The sequence below is a fragment of the Ranitomeya imitator genome, chromosome 3 (assembly GCF_032444005.1).
Source record: "Ranitomeya imitator isolate aRanImi1 chromosome 3, aRanImi1.pri, whole genome shotgun sequence".
NCBI classification, from domain to species: domain Eukaryota; kingdom Metazoa; phylum Chordata; class Amphibia; order Anura; family Dendrobatidae; genus Ranitomeya; species Ranitomeya imitator.
The window spans coordinates 136985104-137010259 of record NC_091284.1 but is presented as its reverse complement, the minus strand read 5'-3'; the positions used below and the strand labels follow the sequence as shown (position 1 = coordinate 137010259).

The 25156-nt window shown below is 43.5% G+C and overlaps 1 protein-coding gene across 1 annotated transcript; it reads right to left on the bottom strand.

Annotated features, from left to right (window-relative positions):
* Positions 1-428: 428 nt before the first annotated feature.
* Positions 429-21107, bottom strand: EIF1AX (eukaryotic translation initiation factor 1A X-linked). Its single transcript, XM_069761493.1, has 7 exons — positions 20857-21107; positions 8017-8100; positions 6591-6694; positions 5726-5776; positions 2972-3053; positions 2801-2892; positions 429-991 (listed from the first exon to the last, which is right to left on the bottom strand). The coding sequence occupies exons 1-7, from the start codon at positions 20870-20872 to the stop codon at positions 986-988; spliced, it is 435 nt and encodes a 144-aa protein (XP_069617594.1). The 5' UTR covers positions 20873-21107; the 3' UTR covers positions 429-985.
* Between the last annotated feature and the right edge of the window lie 4049 nt (positions 21108-25156).

Here is a 25156-nt window from a genome sequence, read left to right as displayed (position 1 = left end):
TTTGCTTAACAGATCACATTATTTGTGTATAGGGAGAGATCAGTCAAATAAGAAATCAGGGAGTTATCCAGCAGACACTCCACCTAACACGTTTACTCTGAAAAACTGCAGTGTTTCAAAGTAAAACATGGCTTTCTGTAATGGGGGAGCCCGGTTGTGTTCCATAAATCGGCTGACTAGTTCCCTATAACGCATAACTGGGCAAACAATCGCAGACTTCATCTCAATACAGACTGACTATCCAGACAGTGGCTATTTTTCCTTTTGGTGTGCAAGCCCTCTAATGCATGGTAAAAGCACTTTCTGTATAGGAAAAAATATTTATATAGCTCTTAAAACACGAGTTACATATGGTCAGTCATTTATTTCTGGACAACATAAAAAAAATACAACTTTAAAAAAAAAAAAGGAAGAAAATTGGAAGGATATTCAGTAGGCAGTCCTTTATTGGTATTTCTCCAATGAACTTACTGTGCAGATGCATTATATATTTTGCACAAGAGTTTAAAACAATTGTAAAGAGCAACACTGAAGCTGATGAGTCAAGGGACGAGTCTGCTCTTCAGAAGGTGCACAACTCACAGTAAAAACATAAGAAGTGGCTGTCACCACCGGGAACATTGCCTTTAACACCATAGCCACAATCATAAAGGCAGGAGTCCAGCGGAGAGGCGGAATGCCCCACCTTTTACTAACATTAAAGTGATAAATTACAAAAAATTCCTTAAAAATGATATACACCTCAAAGGCTGTAAAATTACCATCTTTATGGCCAAAGGATATTTCTGTTTAGGTGTTTCAGAATATCCAGCTTTGACAATCTCTGCTGAAAGAATATATATATATATATATATACTTTAAAACTGAAAATAAATTTTATTGGAGCAAAGGGAGAGTATCATCTCAACAGGAGGATTTCACTCAAATCAAAAACATCAAAACTAGAACAATCTGCAGCAAGTGGAATGGAAAAGATGTCCCCGGATCAAATCTGCAAAACCAAGCAGAAGAGAATGTCACTTCAATTATTCCATATAGAACACAAATATACAGTATTGTTTCTGTTTAAGTAAAGGACCGAGGTAGACTGGGAACGCTGCTCTGAAGGTGTCCATCAGGAATATAAACTTTTTGTGGCAAAGGCTGTTCGGTGGGTGGAACAAAGGACATAGGGCCACGGTTGGAGCCCAATGATCTAGTGAAGAGGTGATAACTAGAATACCCCTTTTGAAGGGGACCCGACAGCAGATACATGCTTACCGTGGTTTGGACAGAATGCGTAAGGCACTGGCTGTATGATCAGCACCTGGTATTTGTTTGTCTCTGAATAGCTGCAGCGTTTCAGAGAGATATATACTTTAAGACAAAAAACTCCCACTGGGTACCGAGCCGCATGAGACAGTAGTCGAGACTTCACCCGCTTCCCTAAAGTGATAGATCTCTCCCTATACATGCACACAGGGAGAGAGCTGTCACTCAAGGGAACAGAACAAGGAGAAGTGACCAGGGACCCACCTAGCAGATTAGTTTGCCGTTTGGCTTGGTCTCGGCAGTATTTAAAGTATATTTTTCTCTGAAACACTGCAGTGTTTCAGAGTCACATGTACCTAACAAACGATACAGCCAGTGGATGATACATGCGGCTGCTGTGGTTCGGGCAAAAAGCATCAGCTGTCAGGTTCCCTTTGAGACTACCGATTAGTCACATGTAGTAGCATGGATGCAAAATATACAATACCCAACACTGAGATTTTACCTCTGGGGAATGCTTGCATGTAGGACTTTTACATTGGGGAGAGCACTTTCTGATACCAAACAGGCAAAGAATAAAAGGCTTTGGAAATTACCGTATAAACTTGTGTATAAGTTGACCCGAGTGTAAGCCAAGGCACCTAATTTTGCCATGAAAAACTGAGAAAACGTATTGACTAGATGTATAAGCCGGGTATGCATTGTCCCCTCATCCCTATCCTGGTATGCATGGCTCCCCTTCCCTGTTTGCATGGCTCCTTATCCCCCATCTTTGTATGCATGACTCTCCATCCCTATCCTCGTATGCATGGTTCCTATTAAAAAAAAAAAAAAAAAAAAAAAACCCCCAAACCACCTCCTACCTACCTTCCCTGCATCTCGTTCTGGCGCCAGCAGCTCTGCCAGCAAAGCGATCACATGTCCCCGCTCATTAAGGTAATGAATATTCACTCCACGCATACGGGAGTGGAGAGAGGCGAGTATTCATTACCTTAATGAGCGGGGGACACGTGATCGCTCGGCCAGAAGAGTTGCTGGCGCCAGAACAAGATGCAGCGAAGGGGAGGGAAGTAGGATATGTGCTGGAAACCGGCGGCTGCGGCTAAAGCCTGTTCCCGCTATAAGAGAAATGAATATTCACTGCCAACGCAGTGAATATTCATTAATCTTTAGCAGAGGGCACAGGATTTGCAGCAGCAGCCGGCTCCTGCCTCTTGTGACCTGCTGCTCCCACTCCCCCCAGAAAATGTTCTGAAAAACTCAGCTTATACACGAGTATATAAGGTGTTCGACTCTTATCAAACCACTAAAGCACCCCTTTAATATTTTGAAAACCCTTTGATCTCTCTCCCCTTTTGAATGGCATAATGTTGTGTGTCATACATAATATAAATTCATCAGAGCTAAACCAATAAGGAAAAGGCAATTCTACTCTGCAAAAAGCTTTGAGATCAGTCAATTTAGTAATTTTCTACTTAACCAGGGTTAGAAATTACTCATAGCACTTGACATTCCAAGACATCCATTAGAATAAACATCTGATACTTACATCATCAATATCTTCATCATCATCTCCAATGTCATCAAATTGGATTTCATCATCATCTCCTGGGCCAAATGTGTCGGTTTCATTAATTTTAGCTAAAAAGAAAAATCGTCTTAGAATCGCATTCCAGTAACTAAGCTCCATGAATGAGACATGTATTGCAGCTCTCATTACCATGCTCTGGAAGTTCACCGTACGCCTTCAGACTTCTGGCTTCATCTGCATTATACTTTAGGATAACATCTGCTTTGTTGTCCTGGGGAAAGAAAGCAGCTTTTATATTTTTATATCTGTTAAAATTCTAAGATGCAACCTTCAGATCTTGTAACACAATTTGAAAAGGTTATTCTCAATTTCTTAAATCATTTATGAATGGATGATTTTCTTTTTTTCTTGCACTTTTCCCCCTCTTCTACAAAGAGCCATAACATTTTTTCATTGATATAGTCGTATGAAGTCTTGATTTTTTTTTTTACGAGAAGAGTTGTTCTTTTAAAGACCTCATACATTTTATTATACAATTACATCTTTTTTTTTTTTTTTAATTATTATTTTGTGTCGCCATTTTCCCAAGACCTGAAAGGTTTTCAATTTTTGGTTGATGGAGCTTGTTTTTTAGTGCTGACTTATTTACACTATGACTACCAGACTGGTCACCCCTCCTAGAACTACCGAATGGAATCATTTTGACTCCTGGCTTGTTTTTAGAGTTTCTTGCTCCTGGTATTGTTGTAACTAATTTATAGAATGTATAGAATGAAAAATAGCAAAAATATAGTCAGGCCTTAGCGCACTTCTTCTAGCCATTTTAGCAATTAGCAAAACAGCAGACCGTATTCTACAGAAATTCTGTAGCCCACTCGAGAGTTCACTGACAGATGTCCTGTATATGTCAAGTATATTTGCAAAAATGCTAATTCTAAGCCAACATTTATTCTAAACATTCAAGAAAATGAACACAAAGAAATAACATTTAGCAACAAAGACAAACACGATTTAGTAGGGAGTCAAAATGACTCCCTTTGGTATTTAAAGGTAAATTTTGAAAAAAGGTACCGTATTTATTTATTTTTTTCAAAAATGTATTGTCACAAAAAATTTTTTCGCATCCTAAATAAGTAAAAGTAACAGAGTCTCAAGCAAGGAATTTGGAAAAATGTAGTCACAGAAGAGAAATAAAAATTGCAAGGAGTCACAATGACTCCATCGGTAGTTCTAGATTAGATATGACATGTTGGTCACGTTGTATTACATTTTCTGTTGTGGTGGCCAAAAAAAACCAACATAAAACTCAGAGCACCAAGTTCAGGCTAGTGACTCAGTAACACCACCTGCCCGAACTGTCAGTCATCAGACGAGCACCCAACAAGCAGGAAGCTGGGAGAGGGGTTCCTATGAAGACACATCAGGAGACAACCTCTTGAAGCTGAATGACATTTATCACCACAAAGTTGAGTCCTGAACAATCTATATCATCAAGATTTTAAGTTATTCACTATCCATAGTATGGATCCTTAATGTACCCAATAATATAGCATGGTGTGTGCATATGTAAGTAATTATGTTTATCAAAATTTTGTAGAAACTTTGTAACCGCTGGAGGTACGAACTGGCATTCCCCACGGATACCAAGAACTAAAGAATCCTGCCCCAAAAAGCACTGTACTTCACTATTTATAGCAGTCCCACAATGAATGGAGCAGAGGAGCACGTTTGACCGCCACTCATTTCAGATAGGGCGCGGCAGACCTTTTTTTTTTTTTTAGAATGGTCGGACCATCCAGTGATTAGAAAGCTATTCCCAAACCTATGGATAGAAGATAACTTACAAACTTGGCACAAACTGAGGCCATGTTCAGATCATGCTTTATATATGTGTTTAATCAGTTGCATACATTAGAAGATGCTTTACATGAATGCTACAGTGGCATCTGTCAGCATTGGAATCAATTGCAAATAAAAAAAAAATAAAATAAAGCACACTGTTTACTTCTTGATCAAGTGCATTTTATGGGTTTTTCGTACATGCGCCATTAACAGCTCTACAAACTTATCGCTCGAAAAATAAAAATTAATTTTAATTACTTTTTTATATTCTTTGCCCGTAATAGAAAAGAGTACAAAGGGGTGGGTGTAATGTAAAAAAAAAGAAAAAAAAAAAAAGCTTGTCTTTTTAAACCACATTTGCTAAAAAATATTCTGAAATTGCTTTTTCCCCAGCAGATTTTTTTTTTTTTTTTTTTTTAACTGATGCTGGGCTAGAAATAGTGATTTAGACGCCATGTCTCTTTTCTTAGTTTTGTCTTTTCTTTCACACTGTGCATTTTAACATTTTTATTGCCGACTTCTGCTGTAACTGGGCCGCATAGCAGAGCCCATATTTGTTATGACCCAGCAGATTCTGCTCTGCCTCCCTACACCCAGCAATCACATGAGCGCTGGGTCTGGAGGAGAAACTGCTGGCAGCGCTTTTTATTCTGTCTAACAATGCTTGTTAAATGTAAAAGTGTATACAGCGATCGGGAAGGCGGAGATGGCAATTATCCATCTGACTGCCAGTTCCAAGATGCAGCAGCTAACAATTCATTGATGGTTTACAAAAAGGTTAACATGCATTTTTTTTTATTGGATATTGGTATTCGGAATAGCATAATATTTGGCCTATGCCAAATGGTAGTAAAAGAAAAAAAAATATTTGTATTACTGTGACCCGCCACTCACTGCTCAGAAGACCTCTATAGGAAGTGATCAAGTGGATTATTGATTCAGTAGAAAGTTTATGCTTTTTGCGGAGAATATTGTATTCTTAATAAAGCATGTAGAACTTGGCACCACTGCTGGTAACGGTCGGTTTATGCATCGACCCTTACAAGCAGTACTAGGATGGGCACATTTTATTTTCTAAAACAGAGACGCAAAAATACATACTTGATAGTCTCGTAAGCCAACCAATATAATGTCTGACGTGTTTATCCACACCTAGTGAAGAAAAAAATAAATAAGTGTTCACATCAAAACTAGTAAACCGATATCTGCTTCAGTATTCCCAAATTAAAATGAATAGCCCCTCATGTAATAATTGGACCGGCTGGATTCACCAGTGAGGCTCCATACAGATTTAGTGCGTGTACCCCCTTGAAGATGTTCATATGCCCTGAGGAATATAAAGACATTTATCAATGCATTTCTATACAAAGAGTTAGCTGACAACTACACTAGAAGAGTTGATGCAGAGTCTTAGGGTATTGTGCACACGTTCAGGATTTCTTGCAGAAATTTCCTGACAGACACCGGACATTTCTGCCAGAAATCCGCATGCATTTTTTTTGCGTTTTTTCCCCAATGCATTAAATAGCTGGAAAATGTCAAAAAAATCCACAAAATTAATGAACATGCTGCTTTTTTTTTTTTACCGCGATGCTTTTTTTCGCAGAAAAAAAATGCATCATGTGCACAAAAATTGCAGAATGCATTCTAAATGATAGGATGCGCATGTTTTTTTTGCGTTTTTATCACGAAACAAACGTGAAAAATCCTGAACATGTGCACCTAGCCTTAAGCCTCTCAGATACTAAGCCATTATCACTCCATACGGCCTCCCACTTGTACCCATAGATTCCTACAAAACCCAGCTGTATCAGATTTCATACCGAGACGTATGACGGCTTTGCGGCATGTGTATGGAGCATTATAAGTCACATTGCTTGGAGTCATAATTTCACAATGCCTGGAGAGCTACAGGTCACATGAGGCTTATGGTCACCAACACTTTCCATTCTGTAAGGTAACTTACCTTTTTTCGCAGTTTTCCTCTAATGTGACATAACCTCTTGACACCATCAAAGCACATAGCTTCCAATCTGCCGTTGCCCAACATCTTTATGACTTGTGCATACTCTGGGAAAATAAATATGTAATATATGCTTCACTAGCATTAAAAAATGTAGAAAATAAATCAAGACCCCAAGTTATATAGCTCACATTTATCCAGTAAAGCAGTGATCAACACATCCGAGGTGTACACAATGTACAAGGAAAGGTAAACTGTGCTTCATAGTTCCCCGGCCTAATCACATTGCTTAGATAACCCAGCCTAACGTATGTAGATGAAACTTGACAAGTTTCCAAGGCAGATAAGGACTAGAAAATACTGAAGCTAGATCACATATGGAAAGCTAAATTGCTGGTATTTTCCCCCATAGTGTAAATGCAGCAGATTTTATGCTGCGGTTTTGCTTGAATAAAAATAGACTGCATATTACCATACCATTGTTAATGAGATTTATCCAAACCTCATTCCTAAACGTTGGGGGGGGGGAAAAAAAAAAGGGTAGAAAAAAAAAACTGACCAGGGACGTTGATTTGAAGTCTCAAGCCTGTCAACTCCTATTGCGGCCATCAGTGCGTATTTCAGCCTTTGCAAAGCATAAAGTGAACTGTACGTAAAATCTGCACCTTTTTCCGTAGCATATATGCTAGCGGATAGGAAACTGCAGAAATACACTCCCCAACATGAGAACGAACACTTAGAAAGATCTGCCACACGTGAGCATAGTCTGTGATTGAAACATCCATTTCATATGTCATCCACCATTTCATAGGGGTTGTTCCAGTGGCATGAGAATGAATTTCTGCTCCACTAAAATGAGCAGGATATTAAAAAAAAAATGTCTGCAAGAAATCTGCAGTGTGACAGCATACCATTAGGGTAATGGAATGCCATTAAAGAATCACTCTTCCTCCCATCAAAGTTTTTATCTTCTTAATATATTGCAATCATATTATACAGCACTGTGTACTTACAATTGCTCATTTTGCCTTTCTACCCAGCTAATTCTTCTCTTTTCTCCGCTCTATGTAGAAAGAGGAATTCTCATGTCCCTGCATTTCTCATTTCCCTCTTCAACTGCTGATCCAGCTGCTCCCGCTTTCCCCTGCAAGGGACTTTTGGAGTGACTCAAGAGTCATGCAGGGAAAAGAAACTTCATGTTTGTACATAAGAGATTAGAAGGATTCAGCTAGTCAGTTTCTAATCACATGATGTCATAGACCTAATGGAAAAGAGAATTAGCTGGGAAGAAAGGCAAAATGAGCAATTATAAGCACACAGTGCTATATGATAACTGCAATGTCACTAGAGGATACAAATTTTGATGGGAGGAGGAGTGCTTCTTTAAAAGGTAAACTAAGACCAACAAAATGTTTGGAGAATCTCTTACCTTGCCCATCCTCTTTAAATACCAGCTCTCGCTTTTCAGATTCATTTTCATTCTTACCACGTCTTCTATTTTTACCTCCCTTACCTAAAGAGGAAAAAAAATAAATACATGGAAATTAGACAATGATAAAATATCACATACAGCCAATAGTTGGAGGCATAAGCTAGAAAGATTTCCTGAACAATGCCTCCAATGCAAGGCTTGGACATCAACGGTAATAAAACATACTGCACAGCAGGGTTGTTGAGTCGGTGCCCATTTCGGTGGAACTGGTATAACATGAAAGGACTCCTTAAGTATATAATAAATTGGGTACATTAGTTCAATGCAGGATGTGATGTACATTTTTTCATAAGAATTTGGGAAAGTTATGAAATGTCCTATAAATGTCTGTTCTGTTCCAGATCTCAGGATCTCGGCTTTTAGCTGAGATGAATCTGTGCTGCACTTTATGCACATGCTCAGTAGTGACCAGTGCGGTGGAGTCGGGAGTCAGGAGTCAGGGAAATTGAGGAGTCGGAGGTTTGGCTGACCGACGCCACAGTCCTGCTGCACAGCATGCGTTTTATTAGTAAAGGCACACTATCGTACACAGCAGTCTGCTACTCTTTCCCCTAGAGATGAAAACCAAAGGAATACCAGTGTATACAGGCCTGACAGAGGCCAAAATGGCACCTCTCAAAAGGTGAAGAAAACGTGATGCATAGATAAAAAGGACACTACAGTGGCTTCTTCCAACACATGCCAAACGTAAATGTAAGACTCTAGCAGAGACCAAGGAGTTAAAATAGATCACCCTCCAAAAGTGAAAAAAAAAGCAGTCTATAAGGGCATGATACCTTGTTATCTGTGATCCAATGTCTTATTCTACAGAAATCCACATTTTTCTTAATATGTAAATGAGCTGTTAAGATCTATGGGCTGGACATGGATCTGAATGAAAATCTGCTTCCAGAGCCTATTTGAAAAGAAAGGGGGAGTCCACCAATGTGAGACATGTAGATCAGGAGGGCAGACTGTCTAACATCTAAAAGACTTTCTCTACACAAAAGGCCGTTTTCTCTCAAACATTGCTCACAAACGTGTCTAAACCTGTGTTAGTGAGCGCTTATCCCTTGCCAAAATAATCCATCCACCTCACAGGTGTGGCATATCCAGATGCTGATTAGACACATGATTATAGCCACTGTAAAATGTGCAGTACATCACAGCACAATGCCACAAGTTTTGAGGTAGTGTGCAACTGGCATGATGACTGCAGGAAGGTCAACCAGAGCTGTTGCCCGTGAAGCGAATGCTCATTTCTCTACCATAAGCTGTCTCCAAAGAAGTTCCAGAGAATCTGGCAGTACATCCAGCCGACCTCACAACCGCAGACCACGTGTAGCCATACTAGCACAGGACCTCGATATATTCACCTCCAAGATTGTGCAAGACCAGCCACCCGGACAGCTGCTGCAACAATCCGTTTGCATAACCAAAGGACTTCTGCACAAACTGTGACAGTCTCAGTGAAGCTCATCTGCATGCTCGTTGTCCTCATCGGGGTCTCCACTTGACTGCGGTTTCTCGTCACTGACTTGAGTGGGCAAATGCTCACATTCGATGGCGTCTGGCACGCTGGAGAGGTGAGCTCTTCATGGGTGAATCTCGGTTTTCATTGTACAGGGCAGATGGAAAACTGTGCATATGGCGTACTGTGGGTGAGCGGTTTTCTGATGTCAACGTTATGAATCGAATGACCCATGGTGGCGGTGTGGTTATGGTGTGGGCAGGCTTATGTTATGGACAACAAATACAGGTGCATTTTATTGATGCCATTTTGAATGCAGATACAGTGATGAGATCCTGAGGCCCATTGTTGTGCCATTCACCCACGACTATCACCTCATGTTGCAAGGATCTGTACACAATTCCTGGAAGCTGAAAACATCCCAGTTCTTGCATGGCCATAATACTCACCGGACATGTCGCCCATTGAGCAGGTCTACGACAGCGTGTTCAAGGTCCTGCCAATATTCAGCAACTTTGCACAGCCACTCAAGAGGAGTGGACCAACATTGCACAGGCCACAATCAACAACCTGATCAACTCTATGCGAAGGGGATGTGTTGCACCGTGTGAGGCAAATGGCGATCACATCAGATACAGATTTTCTGACCCCTCCCCAGACTCCCCAATACGGTAAAACTTCACATTGTAGAGTGGCCTTTTACTCTGGCCACCCTAAGCCACACCTGTGCCATAATCATACTGTCTAATCAGCATCTGGATATGGGACTCCTGTCAGTTGGATGGATAATCTCGGAAAAGGATAAGGGCTCACTAACAGATTTAGACACATTTGTTGAGCAATATTTGAGAGAAAAAGGCCTTTTGTGCACATAGAAAAAGTCTTGATCTTTGAGTTCAGCTCATGAAAAATGGGTGCAAAAGTGTTGCATTTATATTTCGGTTAGTGCACAAAATGAGAAAAATGTGGATGACTCTGGACTAAGACGTCGGATCACAGATAAAGGTTATCGCTGTATTCTGCTTCCTGTGACCTACATGACATATAGACAGCTTAGGAGGTTTGATCCTACTGACAGATTCTCTTTACTTCATCTAACAGGCACGTGCCAATTTCCTGTGTTCCCTTAGATCCTATATAGATCTATGCTATGGTCACACTTGCATTAATGCTATACTGGATTACCAAATTTAACCAATGGACCCTATATCTGCCCCTCACTGACTTATTAGGGTGTGTCAGTTAAGTTCTCACGTTTCAAATATATTGATGGGACAAACACTGATATGTGACTGAAGTCTGTTTGTGAAACCTAACAAAGTATAGCTTAGTTTCGAGTGGCGCTGATTGCCAGTGTCTTTGGGGCCTCCGCTATATCACTCACGTCTCTAATTTTATACTATTTAATAGAAATGGGGAAAAAGAATGTGAGGTTTTCATCAGAATTCCTAACGACAGGTTCCCTTTAACCCCTTCATGACCCAGCCTATTTTGACCTTAAAGACCTTGCCGTTTTTTGCAATTCTGACCAGTGTCCCTTTATGAGGTAATAACTCAGGAACGCTTCAACGGATCCTAGCGGTTCTGAGATTGTTTTTTCGTGACATATTGGGCTTCATGTTAGTGGTAAATTTAGGTCAATAAATTCTGCGTTTATTTGTGATAAAAACGGAAATTTGGCGAAAATTTTGAAAATTTCGCAATTTTCACATTTTGAATTTTTATTCTGTTAAACCAGAGAGTTATGTGACACAAAATAGTTAATAAATAACATTTCCCACATGTTTACTTTACATCAGCACAATTTTGGAAACTAAATTTTTTTTTGCTAGGAAGTTATAAGGGTTAAAATTTGACCAGCGATTTCTCATTTTTACAACGAAATTTACAAAACCATTTTTTTTAGGGACCACCTCACATTTGAAGTCAGTTTGAGGGGTCTATATGGCTGAAAATACCCAAAAGTGACACCCTCAAGGTGCACAAAACCACATTCCAGAAGTTTATTAACCCTTCAGGTGCTTCACAGCAGCAGAAGCAACATGGAAGGAAAAAATGAACATTTAACTTTTTAGTCACAAAAATTATCTTTTAGCAACAATTTTTTTATTTTCCCAATGGTAAAAGGAGAAACTGAACCAAGAAAGTTGTTGTCCAATTTGTCCTGAGTACGCTGATACCTCATATGTGGGGGTAAACCACTGTTTGGGCGCACGGCAGGGCTTGGAAGGGAAGGAGCGCCATTTGACTTTTTGAATCAAAAATTGGCTCCACTCTTTAGCGGACACCATGTCACATTTGGAGAGCCCCCGTGTGCCTAAAAATTGGAGCTCCCCCGCAAGTGACCCCATTTTGGAAACTAGACGCCCCAAGGAACTAATCTAGATGCATAGTGAGCACTGTGAACCCCCAGGTGCTTCACAAATTGATCCGTAAAAATGAAAAAGTACTTTTTTTTTTTTCACAAAAAAATTCTTTTAGCCTCAATTTTTTCATTTTCAAATGGGCAACAGGATAAAATGGATCCTAAAGTTTGTTGGGCAATTTCTCCTGAGTACACTGATACCTCACATGTGGGGGTAAACCACTGTTTGGGCACTCGGCAGGGCTCGGAAGGGAAGGCGCGCCATTTGACTTTTTGAATGGAAAATTTGCTCCAATTGTTAGCGGACACCACGTCGCGTTTGGAGAGCCCCTGTGTGCCTAAACATTGGACCTCCCCCACAAGTGACCCCATTTTGGAAACTAGACCCCCCAAGGAACTTATCTAGATGCATATTGAGCACTTTAAACCCCCAGGTGCTTCACAGAAGTTTATAACGCAGAGCCATGAAAATAAAAAATAATTTTTCTTTCCTCAAAAATGATTTTTTTAGCCTGGAATTTCCTATTTTGCCAAGGGTAATAGGAGAAATTGGACCCCAAATGTTGTTGTACAGTTTGTCCTGAGTACGCTGATACCCAATATGTGGGGGCAAACCACTGTTTGGGCGCACGGCAGGGCTCGGAAGGGAAGGCACGCCATTTGGCTTTTTAAATGGAAAATTAGCTCCAATCATTAGCGGACACCATGTCATGTTTGGAGAGCCCCTGTGTGCCTAAACATTGGAGATCCCCCAGAAATGACCCCATTTTGGAAACTAGTCCACCAAAGGAACTAATCTAGATGTGTGGTGAGGACTTTGAACCCCCAAGTGCTTCACAGAAGTTTAAAACGCAGAGCCATGAAAATAAAAAAAAAAATTTTCTTCTCAAAAATGCTCTTTTAGCCTGCAATTTTTTATTTTCCCAAGGGTATAAGGAGAAATTTGACCCCAAAAGTTGTTGTCCAGTTTCTCCTGAGTACGCTGATACCCCATATGTGGGGGTAAACCACTGTTTGGGCACATGCCGGTGCTCGGAAGTGAAGTAGTGACGTTTTGAAATGCAGACTTTGATGGAATGCTCTGATGTGGCTTAACAGTAGAAACCCCCCACAAGTGACCCCATTTTGGAAACTAGACCCCGAAAGGAACTTATCTAGATGTGTGGTGAGCACTTTGAACCCCCAAGTGCTTCATAGAAGTTTATAATGCAGAGCTGTGAAAATAATAAATACGTTTTCTTTCCTCAAAAATAATTATTTAGCCCAGAATTTTTTATTTTCCCAAGGGTTACAGGAGAAATTGGACCCCAAAAGTTGTTGTCCAGTTTGTCCTGAGTACGCTGATACCCCATGTGTGGGGGTAAACCACTGTTTGGGCACACGTCGGGGCTCAGAAGGGAAGTAGTGACTTTTGAAATGCAGACTTTGATGGAATGGTCGGTGGGCATCACGTTGCGTTTGCAGAGCCCCTGGTGTGCCTAAACAGTAGAAACCCCCCACAAGTGACCCCATTTTAGAAACTAGACCCCCCAAGGAACTTATCTAGATATGTGGTGAGCACTTTGAACCCCCAAGTGCTTCACAGACGTTTACAACGCAGAGCCGTGAAAATAAAACATCATTTTTCTTTCCTCAAAAATGATGTTTTAGCAAGCATTTTTTTATTTTCACAAGGGTAACAGGAGAAATTGGACCCCAGTAATTGTTGCGCAGTTTGTCCTGAGTATGCTGGTACCCCATATGTGGGGGTAAACCACTGTTTGGGCGCATGTCGGGGCTCGGAAGTGAGGGAGCACCATTTGACTTTTTGAATACAAGATTGGCTGGAATCAATGGTGGCGCCATGTTGCGTTTGGAGACCCCTGATGTGCCTAAACAGTGGTAACCCCTCAATTCTACCTCCAACACTAACCCCCCCCACATCCCTAACCCTAATCCCAACTGTAGCCATAACCCTAATCACACCCCTATCCACAACCCTAATTCCAACCCTAACCCTAAGGCTATGTGCCCACGTTGCGGATTCGTGTGAGATTTTTCAGCATCATTTTTGAAAAATCCGCGGGTAAAAGGCACTGCGTTTTACCTGCGGATTTTCCGCGGATTTCCAGTGTTTTTTGTGCGGATTTCACCTGCGGATTCCTATTGAGGAACAGGTGTAAAACGCTGCGGAATCCGCACAAAGAATTGACATGCTGCGGAAAATACAACGCAGCGTTTCCGCGCTGTATTTTCCGCACCATGGGCACAGCGGATTTGGTTTCCATATGTTTACATGGTACTGTAAACCTGATGGAACACTGCTGCGGATCCGCAGCCAAATCCGCACCGTGTGCACATAGCCTAATTCTAAAGGTATGTGCACACGCTGCGGAAAACGCTGCGGTAAACATATGGGAAAGAAAAATCGCTGTACACATGCTGCGGAAAAACTGCACGGAAACGCAGTGGTTTACATTCCGCAGCATGTCACTTCTTTGTGCGGATTCCGCTGCGGTTTTACAACTGCTCAAATAGAAAATCGCAGTTGTAAAACTGCAGTGAAATGCGCAGAAAAAACGCGGTAAATCTGCCATAAATCTGCAGCGGTTTAGCACTGCGGATTTATCAAATCCGCAGCGGAAAAATCCGCAGAGGACCAGAATAAGTGTGCACATACCGAAACCCTAACCCTAACCCTATTCTAACATTAGTGGAAAAAAAAAATTCTTTATTTTTTTGTTGTCCCTACCTATGGGGGTGACAAAGGGGGGGGGTCATTTATTTTTTTTATTTTGATCACTGAGATATAATCTATCTCAGTGATCAAAATGCACTTTGGAACGAATCTGCCGGCCGGCAGATTCGGCGGGCGCACTGCGCATGCGCCCGCCATTTTGGAAGATGGTGGCGCCTGGGGAGAAGACGGACGGACCCCGGCAGGATCGGTAAGTATGATGGGGTGGGGGTGGGGGATCGGAGCACGGGGGGGGGGGGGGGTGAATCGGAGCGCGGGAGGGGTGGAACGGAGCACGGGGGGGGGTGGAACGGAGCACGGGGGGGGGGGGGTGGTAGTGGGACGGAGCACGGGGGGGGGGGGGGGGGCGGGGGTTTGGATCGGAGTGCAGGGGGGGTGATTGGAGCACGGGGGGGGGGGGGGGGGGGGGGGGAAACGGGGCGGACAAGAGCACGGGGGCAGCGGAGCACAGGACGGAGGGGAGCCGGAGCAGTGCACCGGACAGATCGGGGGGCTGGGGGGGGGGGGTGGAGATCGGTGGGGTGGGGGCACATTAGTGTTTCCAGCCATGGCCGATGATATTGCAGCATCGGCCATGGCTGGATTGTAATATTTCACCAGTTATAATAGGTGAAATATTACAAATCGCTCTGATTGGCTGTTGAAAGTGAAACTGCCAATCAGAGCGATCGTAGCCACGGGGGTGTGAAGCCACCCCCCCTGGGCTAAACTACCACTCCCCCTGTCCCTGCAGATTGGGTGAAATGGGAGTTAACCCTTTCACCCAATCTGCAGGGACGCGATCTTTCCATGACGCCACATAGGCGTCATGGGTCGGATTGGCACAGACTTTCATGACGCCTACTTGGCGTCAAAGGTCGGGAAGGGGTTAAAGCTGAGATGTTGCCTGTATGGCAGTTTAAGGGTTTTAAAACTTCATATACAGAGGCTGAGCCTGAAGTTTCACCATTCATTCATATCCAGTTATCAATGTACGGTAATATCACAAACATGCACTGTTCCTTCTAGGTATGGCATCATTTATACCCATGTCCATGGTGTTAACTTTTATCACAAGTGACCAAATTGAGCTTTACCTAGAACCATTATCAAAAACACCAACTCAACATGGACCATCGGAGACCCTTCTGACCTAGCCTGTGACCCAACAGTCCACCATTAGAATCACATTTCCATTAGTCTTTACTTAGGAATACTCCTTTTAGCACAATCAGGGCAAAGTCAGCAACTCTCTGGTAGCGGAATATTCTCTGATATAATATTTCTCTATTTACTACAAAACACCAGGAAATGTATAAAATCAAAGAAGTAAAATATTGGGATCTCTTTAAAAACAACAAAAACAGCTAAATAATGAGGTACCAAGTATCACCTAGTGGAAATGATAAAAAGAAGAAGCCCTGACATGGACAAAGGATCTTTTGCAGCCTCCATTCTGAATTTAATCTGGAAAAAGATCACATATGAAAAGATAACATATGACACGGGTGTCACCTGGACCCGTTGAAGCGCAGTCGGCGCAAACGGCGTCGTCCAACTCTATCACCGTTGCACCGTCATATGTACCTGCCACCTCTGAATAATGTCCTCATCCCATGATAAGGGGAAATAAAAGGACTTTTATTGCAACAACTTGGTGAGTGCCACAGCTTCATTTTTTCTTTCTCAAGTGTTATTATCCAAGTTGACAAATGATGTTGAGAACCATGCTACAAGTGTGAATTACCACCAATAAAGCAGTTAAATAGACTATTCATTCAAGATTTATAAACTGCCACTTGACTTAGTGCCGTTCTACTTGCGCTCTTTGAAAACTAAAGAAAAAAGTGTTTGTTTCACAAATTTCTACCATTTCAAGAACTTTATTACCTGGAAAGCCCCATTACTGCCCAACCTTGGCCTTTCCTGGTTAGGGCGCTACTCAGGGTCTCCCTTCTATGGCAGTTACGGATATAGCGTAGCACAGACCACTGATCTGCTTTCTTAGTCCCAACCACCTCTGGTCTCTTCATACGGACAAATGCTCCCATCTCGGTCATAACTGGGATCAGAATACCCCTTTTACCCCTTAGAGAGAGACATTTTTTCATCTCTGCCTTTTAGAGCCAAATTGTTTATTTTTCTGATCACTTTCCACTTGCTGTTTTGTGAAATGAATTGTCGTTTTGAGAGACAACATTCAGGTTAGGCTACTTTCACACTTCGTCTTTTAGAATAAGTCACAATCCGTCAAAGTGTTGAAAAGACAGATCCTGTGCAGATTGTAAAAAAACGGATGCACTGGATCCTGATTTTTGACGGATCCGTCGATGCAGCAGCTGCAGGAAAAATGGGTTAAATTAAAGAATAGAAATCCTTCCAGGCATGCTCAGTGTAAAAAAACGGAATCTGTTGCTGGATTCCGCCATTTGACGGACAGCAACGGATCCTGCGCCCATAGGCTTCCATTCTAGCCAACGAAGGACGTCGCAGGATCAGTCGCTGTACGTTTTTTCGACGCAGACAAAAAAATGTTACATTGAACATTTTTTCCAGACGACGGTCCGCCAAAACACGACGGATCCGTCGCATGACGGATGCGACGTGTGGCCATCCGTTGCGATCCGTCACCAATACAAGTCTATGGGAAAAAAACGGATCCTGCGGGCACATTTGCAGGATCCGTTTTTTCCCCAAAACGACGCATTGCAACGGATCTGAAAAGACGGAAGTGTGAAAGTAGCCTTACTATATATTGTACTGGAAAACAGGAATTTAATGCCACCTGCGGTGCAACGGGGAAAATAGCTGAAAGTTTTTTGAGTTTTGTTTTAACACTTTACAGTAAAGATGAACAGTTAACTTGGCTTTACGGCTAAATATGCCTATGGTGATACCAGAATAGTCTTTCCTTTAACCCCTTCAAGACACAGCCCTTTTTGGTTTTTGCTCCCCTCCTTCCCAGAGCCATAACTTTTTTATTTTTTCGTCATTATGGCCATGCGAGGGCTTATTTTTTGCTGGACGAGTTGTACTTTTGAACGACACCATTGGTTTTACCATGTCGTGTACTAGAAAATGGGAAAAATATTCCAAGTGCGGTGAAATTGAAAAAAAAAAAGGTGCAATCCAACACTTGTTTTTTGTTTGGCTTTTTTGCTAGGTTCACTAAATGCTAAAACTGACCTGATGATGATTATAATAATCTTTATTTTTATATAGCGCTAACATATTCCGCAGCGCTTTACAGTTTTTGCACACATTATCATGATTCTCCAGGTCAGTACGAGTTCATAGACTCCAAAAATATCTAGGTTATTTTTTATCTAAGTGGTGAAAAAAAATCCAAACTTTGCTTAAAAAAAAAAAATTTGTGCCATTTTCCGATACCAGTAGTGTTTCCATTTTTCGGGATCGCAGGTCGGGTGAGGGCTTATTTTTTCGTGCTGAGCTGGCGTTTTTAATGATACATTTGTGCAGATACATTCTTTTGATCGCCCGTTACTGCATTTTAATGCAATGTCGCGGCAACAAAAAAAACCCTTAATTCTGGCATTTTTAATTTTTTTCTCGCTAGGCCGTTTAGCGATCAGGCTATACCTTTTTTTTAATTGATAGATCGGGCGATTCTGAAAGCAGCGATACCAAATATGTGTATGTTTGATTTTTGTTTTATTTTGAATGGGGCGATTTAAACTTTTATATATATATATATTTTTTTCATATTTTTTTTTAAACTTTTTTTTTTTTTTTTTACTTTTGCCATGCTTCAATAGCCTCCATGGGAGGCTAGAAGCTGGCACAACTGGATCGGCTCTGCTACATAGGAGCGATCATCAGATCGCTCCTCTGCAGCTGAATTACAGACTTGCTACGAGCGCCGACCACAGGGTGGCGCTCATAGCAAGCCGGCATCAACAACCATAGAGATCTCAAGACCTCAGGGTGTCATGCCGACGCATCGCTGACCCCCGATCATATGACGGGGGTCGGCGATGCGCGAATTTCCGGCCCGATGGCCGGAAGCGGTAGTTAAATGCCACTGTCAGCGCCAGAGCCCACATCAAAAGGGGAGACATGACACACGAAGTACTAGTATGGCGCATGTCGTGAAGGGGTTAAAGGGAACCGGTCACCCCCAAAATTCAAGTATGAGCTGCGGCCACCGGCATCAGGGGCTTATCTACAGCATTCTGTAATGCTGTAGATAAGCCCCCGATGTATCCTGAAATATAAGAAAAACAGGTTATATTATACTCACCCAGGGTCAGTCCCGCTGCGGTCCGGTCCGATGGGCGTCGCGGTCCGGGGCCTCCTATCTTCATACGATGATGTCCTCTTTTTGTCTTCACGCTGCGGCTCCGGCGCACTTTATCTGCTCTGTTGAGGGCAGAGCAAAGTACTGCAGTGCGCATGTGCTGGGAAAGGTCAGAGAGGCCTGGTGCCTGCACACTGCAGTACTTTTTGCTCTGCCCTCAACAGGGCAGACAAAGTTCGCCTGAGCCGCAACAGGAAGAAAAGAAGACGTCACCGTATGAAGATAGGAGGTGCCAGACCCAGATCGTGACACCCATGGGACCCGAACCACAGTGGGACCGCCCATGGGTGAGTATAATCTAACCTGTTTTTCTTGTCTTTCAGGTTACATCGGGGGCTTATCTACAGCGTTACAGAATGCTGTAGATAAGCTCCTGATGCCCGGTGGCTGCAGCTCATACTCGAATTTTGGGGTGAAAGACTCCCTTTAAACACTTGAAATAAACTTGCAGAAAAAGAATAGGAGCTGAAGTGAAGATCTCGGCAACTATCACTACACAGCGACCAGCGTGATGGGGCTACGGTTTTATTTACTGTTTACATTCAGATAATGGTTCCAAAGCCGGCTGATTGGTGGGAGTCTGTCACACTGCACCCCCTCTGTTCTCATACAGATGACTTATCTTTGGTATAGGTTATTAATAGCATAAACATGGACAACCCTTTAAAGCAGAAGTCCATATGCTACGGAAGGCACAGGGGTTCAGCAGTTATCGCTATAAGTGAGAACTTACTGTAATTTTAAGAGGCTCTTGTAGACCAGAGCTCTCCATGTAATTCATGGACGAAGAATCATGGAGCACATATATTCAAGGGCTAGCCTGACTACCCAGCTCTCACTTCCAATCCCCCACCACTCTGGTAGGTCCCCATCAGTCCTGTAGTAATTACATCTTGCCTACCATCCACATGACTCCTGCAACCAATTGCTGGCCTCAATGGTGATGCTGGTATGGTAGAAAAGATTTAAAGAATCACTTTTTTTTTTTTTTTACTAAATCTGTGTGTGATAATATACTCACCTGCCGCCACCTTCTCCAGGTTCGCTCCTCTCCACGTTACTGTTCTTCAGATGCTCCGGAGCTGGATGTCTCTTTTCCAGTGTAAGCCTACAGGGCCTCGGTCTGACGCGCCATAGGCTTATACTGTAAGAGTCACTTTTGGGTAACACAGAGGGAAGTGTGACCCACACAGTGTGCAGCAGGGTGATATCACGGAGGAGAAGCACAGCGCTGGATACTGGAGAAGACAGCAGTAGGTTGGTATATTAACACACACATTATTTAGTAACAACCCTCCATGAGAGCGCTTCTGTAAGGGATTGTCTAGTAAAACAAACGATCACCAATACACAGGGTAGGTGAGAACCTGCTGAGCTGTGGTCGTGCGACCGCCGGAGCGGCACCAATCCCCAGAACAGGGAAGTGTTACCCTGGTCACAGTGTGAAGCGGCAGGACTGACGCCGGCCTCAGCTCCATTCATTCTGACTGCTTAATAGACAGTCTCACGGGGAGCGCAGCAGCGGCTGATCACGCGAGTTACCAGGGGATAACCAGGTAACCAGGGTTCAGCCGATCAGCGCAGCGCCAGCAGTGGGACCCCACAAATCAACAAGTTCGCTTTTCGTCATCGGAGAACCTTTAGTCCCCACAGAACAGCAGGAAACCACCAGAACACGGACCAGTATGGCGGTTACTGATTTTATTACCTCTCCTGCCCTCAATCTATTTTGTCTGTATTCTCTTCGGAAACCACTACGTACATCTGGTGCGGGCTACTGCTATCAGCTGTTCTAACACCCCGTGCTGGCACATGTCCGCCTACGTGCACAGGCCGCTATGGCTCCCAGTGCGGACACACGGCAAGTCCGGGCACCGCGCTCCTCCCCTTACTGACCACGAGTCGCCCGAGCCTTCCCTGGGCCTCACCTTTATTTTTAGGCATAGTGTGTGATACCGGCTGGCTCTGTGCGTGTACAGGAAGCGTTCAGGGCGTACAACGAGCGCAGGGACAGCGCCGACAACTCCGCCTTCCGGTGCTCGGGCGGTAACAGCACCACGTCAGGCCACAGACGCTTATTTTCTTACTCGGTCTCCCGCGTGCGTAAGGAACCGGCGTGCACAGGCGTAAAAGAGAACGTCCTCACGCCGGAAGCAACGATGAGGCACACGGTGACGTCAGAGGCATCACGGCGCTCACAGCCAATAAGATGAGAGCTGTTTTTTTTTTCAAGAGATAACTTTATTTGTAGGAAGAGTTTTAGACAAAACAACAATTGAAATTGAAGGAACCTTGGAGGGTTGGTCTCTGAGGACGATGGTAGAAAACAGATCATATGCAAAGAGGGACATATCCTCTGTCACCTGTGTCTTGTGTGATATGTGTCCTCTGTCACCTGTGTCTTCTGTCATATGTGCCCTCTGTCACCTGTGTCTTCTGTCACCTGTGTCTTTTGTCATATGTGTCGTCTGTCATATGTGTCCCCTGTCACCTGTGTCTTCTGTCATGTGTGTCCTCTGTCACCTGTGTCTTCTGTCATATGTGTCCTCTGTCACCTGTGTCTTCTGTCATATGTGTCCTCTGTCACCTGTGTCTTCTGTCACCTGTGTCCTCTGTCACCTGTGTCCTCTGTCACCTGTGTCCTCTGTCACCTGTGTCTTCTGTCATATGTATCCTCTGTCACCTGTGTCTTCTGTCATATGTATCCTCTGTCACCTGTGTCCTCTGTCATATGTGTCCTCTGTCACCTGTGTCCTGTGTCTTCTGTCATGTGTCCTATGTCACCTGTGTCTTCTGTCATATGTGTCACCTGTGTCTTCTGTCATATGTGTCCTCTGTCACCTGTGTCCTCTGTCACCTGTCTCTTCTGTCATATGTGTCCTCTGTCACCTGTGTCCTGTGTCTTCTGTCATATACAATACGATACGATACACTTTATTGATCCCGTGGGAAATTATGGTATCACAGCAGCACAACTTAAAATATTTCAGCACAACTTAAAATAAAAATCATAAATGTGTCCTCTGTCACCTGTGTCTTCTGTCATGTGTCCTCTGTCACCTGTGTCTTCTGTCATGTGTCCCCTGTCACCTGTGTCTTCTGTCATATGTGTCCTCTGTCACCTGTGTATTCTGTCACCTGTGTCTTCTGTCATATGTCTCCTCTGTCACCTGTGTCCTGTGTCTTCTGTCATGTGTCCTCTGTCACCTGTGTCCTCTGTCACCTGTGTCTTCTGTCACCTGTGTCTTCTGTCATATGTGTCCTCTGTCACCTGTGTCCTCTGTCACCTGTGTCCTCTGTCATATGTGTCCCCTGTCACCTGTGTCCTCTGTCACCTGTTTCTTCTGTCATATGTGTTCTCTGTCACCTGTGTCTTCTGTCATATTTGTCCTCTGTCACCTGTATCTTCTGTCATATTTGTCCTCTGTCACCTGTGTCTTCTGTCATATTTGTCCTCTGTCACCTGTGTTGTCTGTCATATGTGTTTTCTGTCACCTGTGTCTTCTGTCATATGTGTCCTCTGTCACCTGTGTCTTCTGTCATATGTGTCCTCTGTCACCTGTGTCTTCTGTCATATGTGTCCTCTGTCACCTGTTTCCTGTGTCTTCTGTCATATATGTCCTCTGTCACCTTTGTCCTCTGTCACCTGTGTCCTCTGTCACCTGTGTCTTCTGTCATATGTGTCCTCTGTCACCTGTGTCTTCTGTCATATGTGTTCTCTGTCACCTGTGTCTTCTGTCATATGTGTCCTCTGTCACCTGTGTCCTCTGTCACCTGTGTCCTCTGTTACATGTGTCCCCTGTCACTTATGTCTTCTGTCATATGTGTCCTCTGTCACCTGTGTATTCTGTCATATGTGTCCTCTGTCACGTCTGTCTTCTGTCATATGTGTCCTCTGTCATATTTGTCCTCTGTCACCTGTGTCTTCTGTCATATGTGTCCTCTGTCACCTGTGTCTTCTGTCATGTGTCCTCTGTCACCTGTGTCTTCTGTGATATGTGTCCTCTGTCACCTGTGTCTTCTGTCATGTGTCCTCTGTCACCTGTGTCTTCTGTGAATGTGTCCTCTGTCACCTGTGTCTTCTGTCATGTGTCCTCTGTCACGTGTGTCTTCTGTCATATGTGTCCTCTGTCACCTGTGTCTTCTGTCACATGTGTCCTCTGTCACCTGTGTTTTCTGTCATGTGTCCTCTGTCACCTGTGTCTTCTGTGATGTGTCCTCTGTCACCTGTGTCTTCTGTCATATGTGTCCTCTGTCACCTGTGTCTTCTGTCATGTGTCCTCTGTCACCTGTGTCTTCTGTCATATGTGTCCTCTGTCACCTGTGTCCTCTGTCACCTGTGTCTTCTGTCACCTGTGTCTTCTGTCACATGTGTCTTCTGTCACCTGTGTATTCTGTCACATGTGTCTTCTGTCACCTGTGTATTCTGTCACCTGTGTCTTCTGTCACATGTGTCCTCTGTCACCTGTGTCCTCTGTCATGTGTCCTCTGTCACCTGTGTCTTCTGTGATGTGTCCTCTGTCACCTGTGTCTTCTGTCATATGTGTCGTCTGTCACCTGTGTCTTCTGTCATATGTGTCCTCTGTCACCTGTGTCCTGTCACCTGTGTCTTCTGTCACATGTGTCTTCTGTCACCTGTGTATTCTGTCACCTGTGTCTTCTGTCATATGTGTCCTCTGTCACCTGTGTCTTCTGTCATATGTGTCCTCTGTCACCTGTGTATTCTGTCACCTGTGTCTTCTGTCATATGTGTCCTCTGTCACCTGTGTCTTCTGTCATATGTGTCCTCTGTCACCTGTGTCTTCTGTCATATGTGTCCTCTGTCATATTTGTCCTCTGTCACCTGTGTCTTCTGTCACCTGTGTCTTCTGTCATATGTGTCCTCTGTCACCTGTGTCTTCTGTGATGTGTCCTCTGTCACCTGTGTCTTCTGTGATGTGTCCTCTGTCACCTGTGTCTTCTGTCATATGTGTCCTCTGTCACCTGTGTCTTCTGTCATATGTGTCCTCTGTCACCTGTGTCTTCTGTCATATGTGTCCTCTGTCACCTGTGTCCTCTGTCACCTGTGTCTTCTGTCACCTGTGTCTTCTGTCACATGTGTCCTCTGTCACCTGTGTCTTCTGTCATATGTGTCCTCTGTCACCTGTGTCTTCTGTCACCTGTGTCTTCTGTCATATGTGTCCTGTCACCTGTGTCTTCTGTCACCTGTGTCTTCTGTCATATGTGTCCTCTGTCATATTTGTCCTCTGTCACCTGTGTCTTCTGTCACCTGTGTCTTCTGTCATATGTGTCCTCTGTCACCTGTGTCTTCTGTGATATGTGTCCTCTGTCACCTGTGTCTTGTGTCATATGTGTCCTATGTCACCTGTGTCTTCTGTCATATGTGTCCTCTTCACCTGTGTCTTCTGTCATATGTGTCCTCTGTCACCTGTGTCTTCTGTCATATGTGTCCTCTGTCACCTGTGTATTCTGTCACCTGTGTCTTCTGTCATATGTGTCCTCTGTCACCTGTGTCTTCTGTCATATGTGTCCTCTGTCACCTGTGTCTTCTGTCATATGTGTCCTCTGTCACCTGTGTCCTCTGTCACCTGTGTATTCTGTCACCTGTGTCTTCTGTCACATGTGTCCTCTGTCACCTGTGTCTTCTGTCACCTGTGTCTTCTGTCATATGTGTCCTCTGTCACCTGTGTCTTCTGTCACCTGTGTCTTCTGTCATATGTGTCCTGTCACCTGTGTCTTCTGTCACCTGTGTCTTCTGTCATATGTGTCCTCTGTCATATTTGTCCTCTGTCACCTGTGTCTTCTGTCACCTGTGTCTTCTGTCATATGTGTCCTCTGTCACCTGTGTCTTCTGTCATTTGTGTCCTCTGTCACCTGTGTCTTCTGTCATATGTGTCCTCTTCACCTGTGTCTTCTGTCATATGTGTCCTCTGTCACCTGTGTCTTCTGTCATATGTGTCCTCTGTCACCTGTGTCTTCTGTCATATGTGTCCTCTTCACCTGTGTCTTCTGTCATATGTGTCCTCTGTCACCTGTGTCTTCTGTCATATGTGTTTTCTGTCACCTGTGTCTTCTGTCATATGTGTCCTCTGTCACCTGTGTCTTCTGTCATATGTGTCCTCTGTCACCTGTGTCTTCTGTCATATGTGTCCTCTGTCACCTGTGTCCTGTGTCTTCTGTCATATATGTCCTCTGTCACCTTTGTCCTCTGTCACCTGTGTCCTCTGT